Genomic DNA, 17,856 nt, shown 5'->3' with positions numbered 1-17,856 from the left:
ATTTCGCTTTCGATTTCGCTGTCAATCTCAGTCGCAGGGTTTTTGCAACTCGTTCGATAATGTGACAGTTTTCGCCGGCCGTCTCAATGTTTACTATTAAAGTCTTTTGTTCTCGGTCCACCAGCTGGTCATGTTTACACAACAAAACCAGCTGGTTCACCGATGTTTACGTTCATCCTTATTGTTCTCGGCTACCAGCTGTTTATGTTTTCAAAACAAAATCAGCTGATTTCGCCTGAATCGGGGAAAGAAGGCGAAAATGTGTCATAAATGTTAGGTTAGTACCATATTAGGGCGAGTTCAATTTCGTCGCCAAAGTCTGATTATTCGTAAAAAATACAATATGACAGATTTCATAAGATAAATAGACTTATGCGAAGAACAAAAATATCTTAAAATGATATTCTGGATTCGATCCATGAAAGTCGGAATCACTGGGCTCGTATTATCCACACGGTAGACGTTTGAGAATACCATGTTGCTGAACATACAGGGCACAGAGAAACAGACGTAACACTTAGAACAAATTCCATTAAAAAAAAACATCACAACGAAAACGTAATCACCCAATGCTAAACGTACTGTGTTTAGCCGGGCCACTACTAGATGGCGGTAGTGAGCAAACGTCAAACAGGAGCAAAAACAATACCAGCGCCGCGAGTGGTCAATCGACCTACTACAGAATATTTGAATCAACCGTTAAAAAGATGGTCGATGGGAAGCGATGAGAGTGTGACGTCTGTTTCTCTGTGTATAGGGTGTTTGGTTCCGGTGTTTGGATATTTTCAAAGCCGATAGGTCTTGATGAGAGATGAAAAAGTTCCCATGGAACATAGGATCGGAAATCACTGCTAAGTGAGTTAATCACATTTTAAGTTTTTAACTTTTGCTTGTCTTTGAAGTCCTGTATCTACTAAACTATCAATCGTACAAACTTTCTCAGCACGAATTGAAAGCTAATAACTTCTACTTTCTATTGGACGTAAACTTTGTAAAAATAGTTTAAAAGGCCTTAAATTGAAAAGCAATGCAAGATTGGTCGAAAAAATCAACCTTTTTTCGGGCATTTTTGATGACTTAAATATCAAAGTAAAGCTTTTGCTAAAAAAGTTCTTCTACAAAACATGCACGAACTTGTTCCCTAAAAATGTTTTTTTTTTTTTTTTGACACCAAAACTCTATCTTTTGTAGCTAAGCCAAAACATGATTTTGAAAATAACGTTCCAAATTGCATTAACTTCATGCCAAAACAATGATCATCACCCTATTCGTTCGTGCGTTCGTGTGGCGTTGCTCCACGGCATGAGGACGACTACAGCTGCTGGTGTTGTCATTGCGTACAAAAAACGAGCTCGCTCTTTGTCGCGTCACATTTCCGCCTGCGGAATCATTCGAGGCGCAGTTTGGATCTCCCAAGACGCGTGCGCATACTAAGTGCGACGTGCTGTTGACTTATTTTTCGACGGAACGAAAGCGCCGACGAAAGTGTATTTACAAGAGCAACCATTTAAATCCTTCGCACTCGTAGCTCTGCTGCGGTGTTGTTCAGATGGGGGGTCTCTGCGTGCGGCAATTTAGAGTATACACTTATTTGATGCATTTCCAAATGCACTACATGTATGATGTGCAAGGATAATGACTCTTCTTATTACTGGCATAACATTCCCACACTGGGACAGAGCCTCTTTCACAGTTCTCACATACAGCCAGGGCCGGATTTAACCCTAAAAGGGATACCTTCATGGCCTCAGTTTCGTCACCTCGCTAAGTGTGTTCCATCAAAGACGAGCTCTGAAAGGCGCCTGGGGTCCAATGGACCCCAGGTATCCCTTTTAGGGTTAAGGGGGGGCAGGGGGGCCATGGTCCCGGGCCCCCACATTTTAGGGGCCCCAAAATCTAACTTCAAATGGGGAGCGAAAAAAAGTAGTGCTACAAACATCATGATTTTATTTTTATCACAAGTACTTCTGCTCTCAAGATATGTGTGTGAAATATTGTGCTTCAAATTAGAAAGAAGCAGATATCTGCCTTTTTATAAAATTTCAAACTTCTTCTGAAAGTTGTTAAGATGTTTATGGTTCGGAATGATCATCTTCACCTGAATTCTGGATGAAAGCTTGAACTCTATGGAATGGACAGTCAAAAAGTTTCTGCTGAAAATTCGTGTAATTTTCTGTCGAAAATTTTGGTGTTACATTTCCTACATAATTCTTTGAATATTTGCAAGTGTTTCTATCAGAATAAATCAGAATAAAGACACATTCTCAGAGTTTTAGAGTTGGATTCCGCTTACCAAACTTATAAATTATTCAAATCGATTTCTAGAATTGTTGAAACATTACTTTGAACGTACTAGTAAGAATTTTAGGCGGATTTTTTTTTGCAAAGATCTGGTCCGATTTTCTTTAATATGATTAAATTCATGACGAATTTTTCTTCCTGGCTTGAATGTGTAATTTAAGGCGAAACTGGATGCATTTCCTCACTTTTTGGTTTTTGATTTTTTATTAAATAACGAAGCAATATTTTCAAAATCGGTTTTCGTACACATGTAGAGTATGGATCAAGGTATCTTCTGAATTTTTTTGTGGTGGAAAATATTTTTCGTTTTTGCAGCAACCATTTTTGAACAAAATTTCACAAAAAAATGGTTTCTGCAAAAATGGAAAACATTTTCCACCACAAAAAAATCAGAAGATACCTTGATCCATACTTTACATGTGTACGAAAACCGATTTTGGAAATATTGCTTCGTTATTTAATGAAAAATCAAAAACCAAAAAAAAATTAGGAAATGCTTCCAGTTTTGCCTTGGCGAACTCTTAACAAATCCATAGGTTCCTTATGAAAATTGCAGTAGATATTTGGGGAGAAATTCTTGAAAGATCCTGAAATATTCAAAGTTTTGCAACCACTTTTTGTTTAAATTGGCTAAAAATTCGTCCGCCAAAGATTATTACGAAATTTTACCTATAATTTTATTCAAAATAAAACAGAAATTCCACCAGGAACTCATTATGGATTTCGGATGAAATTTCTTCAGCAGCTTTTAGTAGAATTTCCGCTTAAAATACCACTATGGCTTCTTGCCTCTTGAAGTTTCACAAAGAGTTCTAAACAATTATTTTGCGCGTTCACCAGAAACTCCTCTCGAAGTCGCGTTAGAAATGCTTATGCTTAAGTTCCACAAAAAAGAAACCTGATAATTGGTTAGCAACTCTATAGATTTCATCAATGATTCCGCAAGAAATTCTATTTAGAGCTATTGCAATAACGGCCCCAAAGATAGCCCTATCAATTTTATTTGAAATTTTTCGAAAATGTCTCCTATAAAATCTATTTATAAACTTCTAAATTAAAGGACTTTCTCATGAATCGACTTGATCAATGGAATCTAATGCTATGAACACTCTCAGATCAAGCGTTATTTACTTGATAAAATTTGTTATACTATCGTTTTCAGACTAAATTTTCATATCTGGATCTCTGTTATGCTTAGGTTGCCTTTTTTCTAGTTACGCTAATTAAGCTAGATTAATTTCTCCAATAACAACCCTAATTTTTGGAATAATTTATCAAATTTTCTGGATTTTTCTGCAATGAAAAAAAGTATGTTGGGGGCCCCCACAACACTGTGGCCCCGGGCCCCCACATTTGTAAATCCGGCACTGCATACAGCAATAAATATCTATGGATCAAATCATGGGGGTCTTCTTGGGAAATTATGCCTTTGGGGAATCTAAGCAACAAGTTGGACATTTTAGAAGACGTTGGGGATTATTAAAGGCGCCTTTCAGGATATATTGGGGATTATAGTCAATGGTCAGTCAACTACATGGGACGATAAAGTCAAATATCTTGGAGTGCTTTTCGACAAGAAGCTAAAGTTCGACAAGCATGTGATGTGTGAACTACGTCACCGGAAAGGGTAACCTACGACGGTCGAAGCTGCACATTAAGAACAAGCTACTGGTGGTCAAGTGCGTCATCCGACCAATGATCACCTATGCATCGGCGGTTTGGGGAAACTGTGATCAATCTCACCGCAAAAGGCTGCAGGTGAAAAAGAACAAGCTGCTCAAGATGGTTCACAACATGAACCCTCGGCACCCAACCGACGATCTCCACAAGCTGGGCGGATTCGACACCGTCGATGCAAGCATTGAACGGGCCACGAGACCCTTCAGGACTTGCTGTGAGATGTCAGCAAATCCGCTCGTCGGAGCACTCTGCCCTGAAAATCATTTTGATAATCTGAGAACTAGGGTTTTTTGCACTCTTTCCCTAAAATAGCCGAACGTAGCTAGTAATTGTTGTTCTGTGTATTTATGTTTATGTCAATTGGTTCAAAATTTACTGAGTTATAGTGGGAAACTGACGAATATAGAAGCCACCGCCCAAGTGGCGCGATACCCTATATTAACATATGCTCTATTCACTATTACCTTATCAAGATAAACTGTTTGAAAAAAGTGAAATTATCTGAATGTTGTGCACAGCAGCCTATTTATAACTTTGGCTATTTCTATTTGGCTATGTATTCGGACAAGGTATTTGGAATACATTGCTTAAAATTTCTAGAGCACCGTTTTTTAGAACCGTTGAACGGATTTGGATTAAAATGCATCACAGAGACGAACCAGCCAAGGGCTGAAAGTCTCTTTAATAAAGACAAATCAATCAATTAAAATGCATCACGCTGTTGACAACCACTGTACAATTAGTGTGATGCATTCTTATCCAAATCCGTTCAACGGTTCTAAAAAACGGTGCTCTAGAAATTTTGAGCTATGTACTCCAAATATGTACCTTGTCCTTAATGTTCATTAACTTCAATCAGAATGGCAATGTTCCTCGCATTCCGGCTGGCGAAGAACAACTTCGCTGCTTGCTTTTTAGCGTGTCCGGTATAGTGCAACAGCACCAAAGTCAAGACAACAAATGAAACACTTACCAGACAGAACCGAATGCACTGCGGCGCAAATAGTAACAGCCACACAATTTTAAACCGCACCGACGAAGTTTACCAGCAGAAAAACTCACAAAAAGTGGAATAATTTCGATGATTTCTTCAAAAAACACTTTACTTTATCAGAGCACTATCGCGGACGCCACTCGCTACCGGCCTCGATCAAACTGACAATGACAAATGGCGCGTTTGACGGTTTTCGATTTGGTAACGGCAAGTAACGGCTCCAGGATGAAATCTGCATTAACATGTCTAAAGGGTCTAACTCGTTTTGTAAACAAACATTGTTTCTGTCGCTGTAGGGTCTATCTCGATCCACCCACGCATCTGGGGGCCGTTATCAGAAAGATCTATCTTCGCTCTTTCTATTAAGGGTGTCGACGTGCGTGATTGGATCGAGATAGACCCTACGGCGACAGAAACAATGTTTGTTTACAAAACGAGTTAGACCCTTTAGACATGTTAATGCAGAAATGACCTCTGAAATGACAAAGGGAGACTGGTGTTGAACGGTCTGCGGATGGAAAATTGATTTTATGACTCAAAAACGCAGAATTAAATGGAAGAAATTTTATTTCAGAGCTCTGCAGATATTAAACGATAAAAATAGAAAAAAAAAATCCAAGAAATTATTGCGACATTTGCACCCATTTAGACTCAGCCGAAATTCATTATCATCACAGTCGAATTTCGCACACGACTTCGCAGCGGCTGGCATAAACAAGTTCGGTTGAGTTCATGACAGAGACATCGGATGCACAACGTGTAAACAAAATTAGTTTGATTAGTGTGAAATGTCGCTGGGAAATGATGATTCAGTGGATTCTCAAATTATCACAGCAGTCTAAACATCAACGAGAAACCCAATACATACAAAACCTTCTTCCTTTCTCTTGGCGTAACGTCCCAACACGGACTACATAGCATGGGACACGAAGCCTAGTTCTGAACACTCCACAGCTTTTATGTTTCAGGACGCGCGCGTATTTGATGCCAAAAGTATAACAATTATACACAGAAAAAAACTGTTTTGTAATATTACATCTGAACTGCTGCAACCCGATCAATACGTCGGTTGCATGAATATTACATCGGACGATGTACACATAAGAACAAGGGATTTTACATCAAAACGATGTAATCGTTCATAGGAATCGTGATTACATTGATTATTTAGTACATCGGAATGAATTACATCGGGCGGGTTGCATTTATTTTTTGCTGTGTAGTTTTCCAGATTTGGCTGAAATTTTGCAACAAGATATGGGATCTAATTGGGGGCTATCCATAAACCACGTGGTCATGAAGGGGGAGTTTGGCCGATGACCATTTTGTATGGACAAATAAAAAAATTTGGGCTAATGACCACGCGGGGGGGGGGGGTGTCGAAAAGTCCCAAAAAAATGACTACGTGGTTTATGGACAGCCCCTTGGAACCCAAGAAGTTTACTGGAGCTATATAGTTCATCTCGGGATCCACTCTTCACTTCCCTTCCGAAGGAAGAACTCACATTTTGCGAGTTTGTCGAGAGTGAGATTCGATCCCAGGTCCTCGGCGTGATAGTCAATTGCTCTAATCATCACACCAGGTCCGGTCCTCATCGCTTAATTCAAAATAACTTTTATTCGGTTCCTAATTTGGTCACCCATTTGTTTTGCATGATGTGAACGGAATTAGGAATAAAAAAAATGATTGGATATACTGCCCCCACTCGCATAACAGTCCCATATGCATAGGAAATCCAGCAAAGATGGAACTGTTATGCGAGTGGGGGCAGTATAGGCAGTGCTGAATACTTTATTTCGTCATATCTAAATTCAACCACCTAAGAAACCTAAGAAACTGAACCTGAGAATATGGTATATTAAAAACGAGATGAAAAACTTGTGCGGCTAGACCAGTTCTGCAAGAAAGTCACGGAATAACTGTTTTTTTTTTTCGAATATATAAGGTAAATGTCACGGACTACCTTCGAAAAATGCCAATGATATTCACGGTGAATAGCGGTTTTTCCGTGACTTTCTTGCAGAACTGGCCTAGCCGCACAAGTTTTTCATATACCATATTCTCAGGTTCAGCTTCTTAAATGAGCTGCAAGTGATTGAGTTTAGATAGGTACGACGAAATGAATTTTTCAGCACTAGATATACTGCCCCTATTCGCATAACAGTCCCATGTTTGCTGGGTTTCCTATTCACATGGGACTGTTGTGCCAAGTATAGGTGATAGATATACTCTATTCGCAATGAAGTTAAAGTTTTTTTTTGCAGTCCGGGATTCTAACCCATTATCCCCATCATATTCTTGCTCCGCCAGTTTACCCCGGCTATATGCGCCCGTAAAAAAAACAGTATCATTTATTTTTTATGAAGATTTCAAAGTGAAACTATAATGCAAAATTAAGTGTGTACTTAGTATAGAACTTAATTTACTTTCATTAAGATTAAATACAATCCATTTATGCTAAACTATTTCCGCAAATCGTCCGAATTGATGTTGTACTTGGCCTTCATCTGGTCCAGCTCCTCCTGCTTCTTGTCCACGTCCAACCGTTTGAAGGCCTTCGTAGACTGGTAGTACAGCACCACCAGATATCGATTACAAACGTTGAATCCAGACAAGTGATCGCAGGCGTTCTTGGCATCGAATATGTCTTCGTAGACGACGAACGCTGTTCCACGGGTTTCCGGCGTATTTCCCCTGGAAAGGATTTCGTTTATTACTGATTGTACTGCCTCGAAAAATTAAATAAAACCATCAACTTACACTCTGATTTGACGGATGGCTCCATATTTGCCGAAAATGTCGTACATTTCGTCGGATGTGATCTTGTAGGGCAAGTTTCGCACATACAACACCCGATTCACCTCCGGAGGCAATCGAACCTGGAAGGAAAAAAAAACAGTGAAATTCGGACAGGAAATCAAGGGACTGTAACTTACGTTATTTCTTTTCTGCATTGCCAAAGCCATTGTGTTGAATTTATGCTCTCAGGATAACTAATTCACCGATAAAATTACAAAACTTTCGAACAAATTGTAAAAAAATAATGTTTATTTCCAAACCAATGCGACTAAAATTTTAAGAATGCCAAAGAAACGTCAAAACAATGCGTGCGTTACGAGTCGCTACGACCGTTATGTAGTATATTTCAAAAGGGTGCAATGCTTTAATGCAATTTCGAGCAGTAGGACGATTCATATACACGAAAAGAAATTTAATATTTAATAATTTTATATATAAGGATTGATTAATATTTTTCATTAGATACGCCGTAATTGAATTCATAACATCAATTAATTATGTCCATTTAGAAACCTATTGAAAGCTATAACATTTTCTTATACCCTGTATAAGTTTTATGTTATGGTGAAAAAGTATAAGTTTTAACTAATATACTACATAAGGTTCTGCTTTGAAAATTTATTCCAATACAAACAAATGTTGCCGCCGTTAATTCAACGTCCTTCCTTAGCCATTGATTGTGATCATCACTTTGTTTCGGCACGAAAAGAAATGTGTGTTTTCTTGCTCAGCTCAGCAAATGGCAGAGCAAATTGCGCGAAAATCGAGTACTTGAAGATCACGGTAAGTATCATACATAAATTATCATCATTTCTGCATGCTGCAGAATGCTAACACATCTTTTCTCTTCGATAGAGTATCCTCCATCCCCGAAAAAAAGCCATCAGCCTGGAACACGATCCCGAGAAAGTTCCCGTCGCAATACATATTCCGGTATTCTAGTTCCTTGATATGGGCAAGGATTTGGGGGCGCAACTAGAGAGCCATCTTCGTCATGGTTATTGCCATCTCGAGAGCGGCTCAGCCTTCAGGATCATGAATTTACGCCGGAGAGCGGAAAAGGGTCGTCAACTGCACCGCATTGGGATCTGGTAGAAGTTCAGCTGCAGTGGGAGCAAAAGGCAGTGCAATGCTACCACAAACTCATTATAACAAATAAGTTTGTGATGCTACAGGAAAAGATGACTTCGCAGTGTGGAGCTGATGTGGGAGGGTCGTGGAGCATATTCAGGTTCGTTTAGTTTAGCCTCTAAGTGGTAATGGTGATTTAACCGATGAAATAAAACTATTCTTATTGATACCAAGTTAAGCCTTATTATTTTTTCAACGCGAAATTAAATTGATCTATAATCAAAATATACTGTAATAAGGTTCAATAGATTTGACGCATACATTCTATAAGATTTCTAATGCAAGTTATTAAAAACAGTGAATGACATTCATAAGTAAAACATATACATTTTATTCGTTGTATGTTATGCTTCATAATACACTCCCAAATGAGATTTATATGGAGAACGAAATGGCAAAGAAGTATAACATTTTCTTATACATTCAATATGGAAATTTTTTTTCGTGTACATAAGTGACCCGATTTTGTCAGCCCCTTTCCGGAACACATTTTTTGCTCCCCTCAAAAATCTACCCGCATAAAGATTTACAGTTTGTCTTAATCTCCAAACAGTAATTGTCTTGTATCTGTTGTTGTTAATGTATGACAAATAGTTGCTTTTATGTCGCAGAATGTGAGATTCAACGCAGTCGACTAAAAATCATGGTATAAGCCATCTATACCAAGTGGTGACATTATATTAGACTGTGCAAGTATTGTTGAATGATATGGAGATGGGAGTTCGGAAGTAATGGCGGCAATATTAACTCACCTTATATCATACTGTTTGTGCTTATTTCGTGCAACACACTTACACACGTGCGTTTTATTATATGTTACTGATGCTTGACAATATGACAAGCAGTTGCATGCATCAGTATTCGTGAACCAATGAAAATCGGCTGATGGCTGCAATGAGAACTTTCAAAACAAAGAAAAAAAATCGGACCAGCAGCAGCAGCCGCCGCAGCAGTAAACGTACTTATAAGTGGTAAGTATTTTATCTAACGGAATAATGTCTACCCAACGAAAACCTACAGTGTATCTTTTGTCCCCGTAGTCGGAAACGGTTTCCATCCGGAGGCATTAGCGGTCGTCCTCATCGATGCCCTACAGCTGCAAATTTCAATGCCGCTAGAACCAGACGACAACATCCGGATGGTTCGGCAACGAGGCATGAGGTGCATCGTCCGCCCACGGTAAGTATTTTACACCAGGCGGATTCTAGTGTTTCTACAGTTGATCAGTGAACTAAAAATTGTTTATATTTCTCCTGTAGGCACTGTTTCCTTATACCGTCTTACCCCGCTCGTTCGACACGTTTTAATTCGGCACTTTTTAATTCGTACCCCGCTTATTCGACACATGTCGAATTAAAAAGTGTTGGAATGTCACAGCGATGTACACTGTAAATGCAAAACAGTTTAATATTGCGCTTATACTCGCACCCGCAGCAGCTCCTCTTGCAGACGCTAATTCCGGAAGTTCAGTTTTGGTGCTATTTGACGCCCAAACCGCCTGAAGATCAACCGGAATCGACTGAGGATGGCAACAATCGTAAAAAGAACGAGCTTTTCATTCGCACCACCGCAATATCTGTTGAAATCATGTTTCATAACAAATCCGGAAATCAAAACAAAAACAAAAATAGAGTTGCCAAATTTCAAAGAGCAACGTGGTGTAGGGTGACCAGTTTGTCGAATTAAAAGTTTACCCCGGTTATTCGACAACAGTCGGTGTCGTATTAGCGGGGTAATACGGTACACGGTTGCGCTTCCAACGCTAGGACAATCAAGTGTGGATTAACCTTCCCTTGATTCGATCTCCAAACCAGCGGCTGAAGCTTTTCGGGCATTTCGTGGCTTCTTGACTGCTGACAACAATGAAGCTGGAGCAGAAAACAACCTTATTATATGGAATATAGCATGAATGCATATTACAGTGTAATTTATAAAAGAAATTGTTTCATTAATTCTTATTTAATTCGTTTCTGGTATTACTCTTCGTAACTTTATGTGTGCAATATAGAATGCAGTTATTTTACAATGGAGAACTATAAATCACTAGTTACACATACAGTATTCGTTTTCGTTCAAATTTACGGTCAAACTGTTCCCCAACCATTTGCTATTCAATGAATTGTCTGAAAAAATGGATAATATATCGACCATATTCTATACTGTATTGCGAAAAATTTGTTCGGGAAAATGAGCGATTTTTTATGGTAACCTATCTTAACCGCCTATTCCACATACTGTAATTTGGCGGCTTACCATTTGTCAAACAGGCAAATCTGTACGTGGTATGGTTATCTTACTGTTTTCTCAGATAGTTTGAGAAATGGTTGATTGACAATTGCTAATAGTCATCAACAGTATGTGAAACGCCACATTTACAGTTAGTGATTATGCGGGTAAACAGATATTCACAATTTTTATCCCTCTATTTTCTGCCTTTCAGCAGCAGTTTTATGATGATCTTAAATGAATTGGTTAATGTTTAACCGTTAGATAATGAGAGCAAAAAGTTCGTCGCAAAATGGGGCTGACCACCAGGGTGCGAGGCCGCCATGTTTAAGAATCCAACATCTTGTATGTAAACATTTGTGTATTCACAAAGGAATCCATTGTGGATACACGATAGATGTTGGCTCCTGTCAGATGCATTAGGTGGGATTAGGGCTGCCACATACGTGGGGCTGACAAAATCGGGTCCTTACTGTAGAGTAAAGTGGGGCAAAAGTTCGAGTGGGGCAAGAGTTTCTTTTGAAGTTTTTGAACTCAATTCAAATTATTTCTTTCAGGTGTCAAGGTTGTTCGAACCCTTTTTGAAAAAGAGTCTTTCACTTCAAAAATTATGAAAATTGATCAATATTTCGAGAAGTTATGACAAAATGTTGGTTTTTGATCAAAAAATTGTAACATGCGATGGCCCTTCCAACGCATGGAATGAAATTTTAATGAAATCGAATTCGATATTTTATTTTGGGGCGTAACTAGGCATATTTTGAAGATGCTCTAGCATGTATAACTTTTTGCAAAAAAGATTTGGAAATCGTATTTTACACATAGTGGGGCAAAAGTTCGAATTGTGGGGCAAAAGTTCGAGTCATGTGGCAACTTTAGGTGTAAACCTAAAATTGTGCAAAATGTACATATTATCTCTAAGAGTGATGGAATTAGTGAGAAAATTCGATAAAAGTTGAAAAAATATGTTGTTTTATCTGAATTTGACGGAAAACTACTAATTTTTGGTGTAGTAAATTTAACCCTGATTTGGGTAAAATCCAAATCGAATTTTAAAGTGTATTCCAGTTCTAACATCAAATATTAAGTGGTTTCAGGTATTCCTATTACCAAAGTGTCAAAATAGTGTGCAACGGTTAGCGAAATTCCACAAACACTAGATTCGAACTTTTGCCCCAGTGGTGGGGCAAGAGTTCGAATAAAACACACACATACAAAAAGTGTTGTAACTCAAAATTGAAAAGACGTTTGGCGTAGCTTTGTTCAGCAAATTTTTAGCTCATGGATGGTAGAATCACCACACGGTATTTATTTATTTATATCTGCTTCGATTTTTTGAAATAGGTTGAATTATCAACTAAGGTCGAACTTTTGCCCCACCTTACTCTATTACGTCAATTGCAGCAAAGAATGAGCCATTTTCCGAAGGACAACAATGTTGATGATGATATTGATTTTCACGGGTTATTGGACGCTACCTCCTGTCAAAATTCATTCATAAAATCGGCTCGTAAAATGGACTATTGGTTGATTTGCTCAAAATAATGAATCTTATTTTCTATGAGTAATTCTTCATTACACGATGTGACAATTCTCAGGTAACAATGGCAGTTATGCATGAGTAAGACAAAGATGGCGAAGTTTCTTGTTCTCAAGTAGAGCGCGCTCAAGTAAAATTCTTGCTTTTTCCGCCAGTAATTTCGACATCTGACAACTGTCAACTGTGATTCTGCATGGTTCATCGGGTTCATCAAATTGGCTTCTTAAGGCCCCTTAGCGTGTCAGCTCAAATTTTATTCTTCTTATTTGATTCTTATTCCAAACAATCCAGAGGCGCCTCGTCCACATGTTCGACCTGTTCTTGGAACGGGTATAGGCTGAGAATAAAACTCGCAAAATAATCTTTAAGTAGATATACCAAAAGAATACAGTCCCGATTCGATCGTTGGCGGCTCGTTAGATGGGCTGTCTCGATAGTTGAATGTTCACTGGTTGGGGCAAAACCCAACTAAAAAGCACTGTCAATGTCAAAACGAGTCTGACCGTCGTCGCATCGCAGCTCCTATGTACAGAACGTTTGTGCAAGTATGTGAGTGTTTCGTGACGTATTTTTCGTCACTTGCGTGTGTCTACAGCATTTTGATCAGTTGTCAGTAGCCCCAACGAACGAACACGATTCGATAATCGGGGCGCAGTAGTGACCCAACGAGCGAATCCTCACTGTATACTAAATTTAAAACTCCTACCGCACATACCCCATAACAACTTGCACACAAGGCGCTAACATCGTTCCCGGTTTATGAAGAACGAAAGACTACTCCAAGCCATCCTCCGGCAGAAACCATATAACAAGAGCATGCGAGAGCCAGCCTTGCGCAGCTCTCTCTTGCTCGACTCTTCGAAACTACATGCCACCGGTTCCCCGATTCATGCGAACGATGGATGCTGTTCCCAAACCAACAGGTTTCTCCCTTTTTTGCCTCCGAATGGCAGTGTTCATTCGAATTCATTTCACTTTACTCTGTCGCTCATACGTTCCCTACTCGTCTAGAACCAGCAGCAGCGTTGTCAACGTTTCTTTCCATTTTTCACTTCCCGCCTGCTTCTCACGCGTACACGCACGCTAAGCGCAATCGACTAAAGTCTTTAAAATCATGTTGAAAATTTACAGTTTTAGAATGCTAAAAAATGTATGTTGTATCGTTGTTGGAAATTAAAGGATTATTTAACAATATCTAAAAAAAATGGAAGAAGGAACATTAATTGCACAGTATTTAAATAAATACTAAAGTCTTTGCCAGCTATGCTTACCGATCAGGTTCTCAAATGTGTGTAAATGATTGTTAGCATGCTGCTCGGTATACTCTTTAGAGAAAAATGCGATGGATACCAGAGGCACACAGCTAAACGCAAAGAGCTTCTTCAGTGGAAAGTTTATACATGTGTGTAGCAAAACCAGAAATGAATGAAAGCTTGGACTGTGGCTACTCGGGTTGTCGTTCTACGTAGGCTGAGAACAACTTGCGCAGCTAGAGCACATTTTGGCACACCCAATGTCGTGCGCGCTTGTTATGCATTACATCCAGCGTGGATGAAGCTGGGGGTGCCGAATGTGCTCTAACTCGTTGGCAACGATTTCCAAATTTTAAATTCGAGCTATTTAATACGAGCTAAAACAATTTATGGAGGTGGAAATTTTGAACATTTGCGGAAAAGAGAGCATGTTGGACATGATTGAAAAAAAAAAACAAGTGTCGTCGGTGTGTGAAGAACGTTAAAAAATGATTTCCACCGAAAATGGATTTTTCTAAAAGTATGTGAGATACCAAACTTCGGAAGTCGCTCAAAGGCGCATCTGAATGCGAATCGCATCATTATTTGCGATGAAAATGCGGAAGATATTTTTCAGAAAATGGTTAACAAACAAGAAGATAAAAATCAGCTTATGTTAAAAATCACAATACTAAAACAAAAAAAACAGCAAGTATAGTATAAAATAACTCTAATGTGTTTTCTTTTAGTAAAATAGTAATCTGTAGAACAGGTCAGTCTGCTAGTCACGAGACGCCTCTGAAACAATCATCAAGCACGATAGTAGTCGTGTAGCCTTTCTATACCAATTCCATAAACAAATAAACAAAAATAGCACCTCTTTGTCTCGGTACCTCCAATGTAAACATTTCGAGAATATGAATCATTTGAAAGCAACTCAAGCAGTAAACTACTCTACTTCATTGAATAACAAGGAAACATATCCAAATGTCACGAAAAATGTTAGATTTTTTATGTAACAAGTTAGAAATGATCGAATTATTTTGGTACGTTCTCCCACTGTTTATGTTTGCTGCAACAGCAGTGCTGGCGGACCGCTTGGTGAAGATTTCGTAAATTATAATGAAGCAAAGCATTTCACTAATAATTGTGGTAAAAAAGTTAAAAAATAATCACCCCACAAATTATTTTTGATTTTATGACGCATAACCAATGTTGTTGTGGTAGATTCGAATTAGTTTGTGAAACTGGCAGCACTGATATGATTCTAAAGTGCACAGTTGATATTGTTATTTTAATCAGTTTGGAGAGGTGGATACAGCGCGAGTAGCAATACCAAAACGTAATGCTATGTTCAGACTACGCCGTTGTATCATGATACAAGCGGTTTTCGTGATACAAGGCCAATATCATGTTTCTGGAACGTGATATTGCCATACATTTTTGACACCTCCAATATCACCTTCCCGAACGTGATATTCTGAATATCATGATACAACTGCTCGAATTTTCTGCTCGAATGAACCCTTTCTGGCAACACTGTAGAAATTTGACAGCAATGTCATTTCGAAAGTTTGTTTTTGTTGACAACTTTTTTTAGTTCTTCGCGTTCTTCGCCTCAGAAAAAAGCTTTCGTAGCGAACATCACTGAATAATTATTAATAAAAAAGTTTGAATCCACCGGGATGCGTTCGACGTTGCTCCAACAGATTCACGGAGAAAGCCAAAATTTTGCCGAGACAAGGAAATGTTGCTCCGGCGGAGGCCACACCATTGCCGGAGAATTTTCAACTGGAACATCAAGCCTACGCCCCGCATGACCACTGCGTACTTTCCCCAAGGGCAACACAATGCGCCGGAATATTGTTCAGCTGTTGCTGGCATTGAGTACAGCAATTCATTTTGGCTTGAATTAGGAAATCCAGTCAAGATTACTAGGTAGGTAAGTCGTGCATTCTTCCCGAAAATCAACGGACGATAACCGTCGTCATTGTATTTCAGGTTTCCTCCCGTAGTCCTCCCCTCCTAGCGAGTGATATACCCCACTGACGATGGTGCCCAAAACCGGATCCAGGGAGATGACTGACGCGGAATCTATGCGCCATATAAATGCCCAGTAGCAAAAAGCAGGGGACATCTGTGCATCATTGCGAATCCCGAAGCTAGACCAGAAATTGCTCTTCCGGAAGATGTGGTACATATCTGCTAATAACAGTGGCTTGTAATTTTGTTTTAGTGGTAGATTGAAGAAGCTCAGCTTATCGAATGTGAATAATGGCATGAATAGAGAATTGATTTTGTATATAGAATAATAACTTTGTGTTTTGGTATTTACCGTAGTCAAAATGTTGAGGAAATGAATTACAGAAAGAAAAGGTCTTAAAGTCTATTAGAGATCCTCTGGGTATTCTTCCTGCAGGTCCCTCTGGAGATTGCTCCAGCAGCTTCTCTTCAGCTGCTCCAAATAATAAGTCCTCCATTGAGGATTCCCCCAGGAGTTTTTTCTGGAGATTCTTCCTGAAGTTCCCTATGAGATTCCTCCAAGAGTTCACAATGAGGATTCCGCCAGGAGCTCCCTCTGGAGATTCTTCACGAACTCGTAATTATTGGTAATTGAGCAGACAATTGACTAAAACACGTCTTTATGGTTTGAAGTGTAATTCAGGAATGATTTATTACTCTAAGTTTTCTACTAATGTCAAATAACAGTGCGACGGCTTTGCCTACTGTGATCAATGGGTTGCTTCGTTCATCAACACTCCTCCTCAACGCATGATCTCGACGCCAGACATAGTTCTCAGTTTCTCCAATCGAACTGCTCCAAGAGGCTTCGTTAGAAGATCTGCGACCATGTCTTCAGTGCAGCAGTAGACAAAACTTACTTCTTGTTTCATTTTGATATCTCGTGCATAATGAAATCGGGTATCAATATGCTTGGTCCTGTTGCTGAATTTTTCGTTTTCTAGCATTTTCAGGGCACTTTGATTATCTTCGTACATAACTGGAACAAATGGATGTTCATCCAGATCACGGAGTAGCCGCTTCAACCATATCATTTCTTGAACGGATTCTGATAGCGCCACGAACTCTGCTTCAGCCGTTGACAGCGATACGCACGTTTGCTTGCAACATGCCCAGCTAATTGTTCCACCGTTGTATTTCATCAGGTAACCACTATTGGATTTTCTGTCATCTCGGCATTCGGCCCAATCAGCGTCGCAAAATCCTAGTAATCCTTCGTCCTTCTTCGTATTGCTCAATCGTAGCCACAGATTTTTGGTCGTCATCAGATACCGAGCCACCCGTTTGAGCTCCACCCAGTCATCTTTTGTAGGACAGCTTGTTTTCCTGCTCAAGATGGACACAGCAGCAGAAATATCGGGCCTGGTATTTACGGATACGTACAGTAATTGACCAATGAGTTTTTGGTACTCCTTGTTATCCGAAAGACGATCACTTGATTCATGCTTGTGGTATCCTGGGTCTAACGGTATTTTTGACGGTTTTGCCTCCATTAATCCAGCCGAATTAGCAATCTGCTCTATGTAACGTTCTTGGCTCAGAAAGAAATCTCCTTCTTTGTTTCGCTTCACTTCCATTCCTAAATACCAGTTGACTTCTCCCAATGATGTGAGCGTGAATCTGGTCTCCAAAGCCTTCTCCGTCTCAATTATTAGATTGTTGTCCTCGCTTGCAATCAAAATGTCGTCCACGTAAACTAATACATAGCAATGATGTCCTCCTTTGAGCTTCACATACAAGCATGGATCCGATTCGCTTCGCTTGAAACCTTGACGCTCCAGTTCCACATCAAGCCGTTGGTTCCACGCCTTAGCAGCCTGCTTCAACCCGTATAAGCTCTTGAACAATCGGTAGACTTTGCGTTCACTTCCTTTGATCACAAATCCAGGTGGTTGTTGCATATAGATCTCCTCCTCAAGGATGCCGTTTA

The 17,856-nt window shown here is 39.4% G+C and overlaps 2 protein-coding genes and 1 long non-coding RNA gene across 3 annotated transcripts in view; 1 reads left to right on the top strand and 2 right to left on the bottom strand.

Moving 5' to 3' along the window:
* Nucleotides 1-5,158, bottom strand: part of LOC109398798 (protein NASP homolog) — a 62,778-nt gene extending 57,620 nt beyond the window's left edge. Inside the window, exon 1 of the mRNA XM_019671207.3 lies at nt 4,955-5,158. The gene's annotated coding sequence lies outside the window, so the exon portion shown is untranslated. The remainder of the gene's footprint in view (nt 1-4,954) is intronic.
* A 2,211-nt stretch (nt 5,159-7,369) lies between these two features.
* Nucleotides 7,370-8,072, bottom strand: LOC109398804 (splicing factor 3B subunit 6). The gene is made up of 3 exons (XM_019671218.3): nt 7,913-8,072; nt 7,737-7,855; nt 7,370-7,670 (listed from the first exon to the last, which is right to left on the bottom strand). Exons 1-3 carry the CDS (start codon nt 7,940-7,942, stop codon nt 7,439-7,441), a joined length of 381 nt encoding a protein of 126 aa, XP_019526763.1. The 5' UTR covers nt 7,943-8,072; the 3' UTR covers nt 7,370-7,438.
* A 215-nt stretch (nt 8,073-8,287) lies between these two features.
* Nucleotides 8,288-9,079, top strand: LOC134289511 (uncharacterized). The gene is made up of 2 exons (XR_009998547.1): nt 8,288-8,558; nt 8,631-9,079. It is a non-coding gene; the product is annotated as an uncharacterized LOC134289511 (long non-coding RNA).
* The last annotated feature ends 8,777 nt before the right edge of the window (nt 9,080-17,856 follow it).

Source organism: Aedes albopictus, chromosome 3, assembly GCF_035046485.1.
Source record: "Aedes albopictus strain Foshan chromosome 3, AalbF5, whole genome shotgun sequence".
Lineage (NCBI taxonomy): Eukaryota > Metazoa > Arthropoda > Insecta > Diptera > Culicidae > Aedes > Aedes albopictus.
The sequence above is the reverse complement of the archived record's forward strand: the minus strand, read 5'-3'. Positions and strand labels throughout refer to the sequence as shown.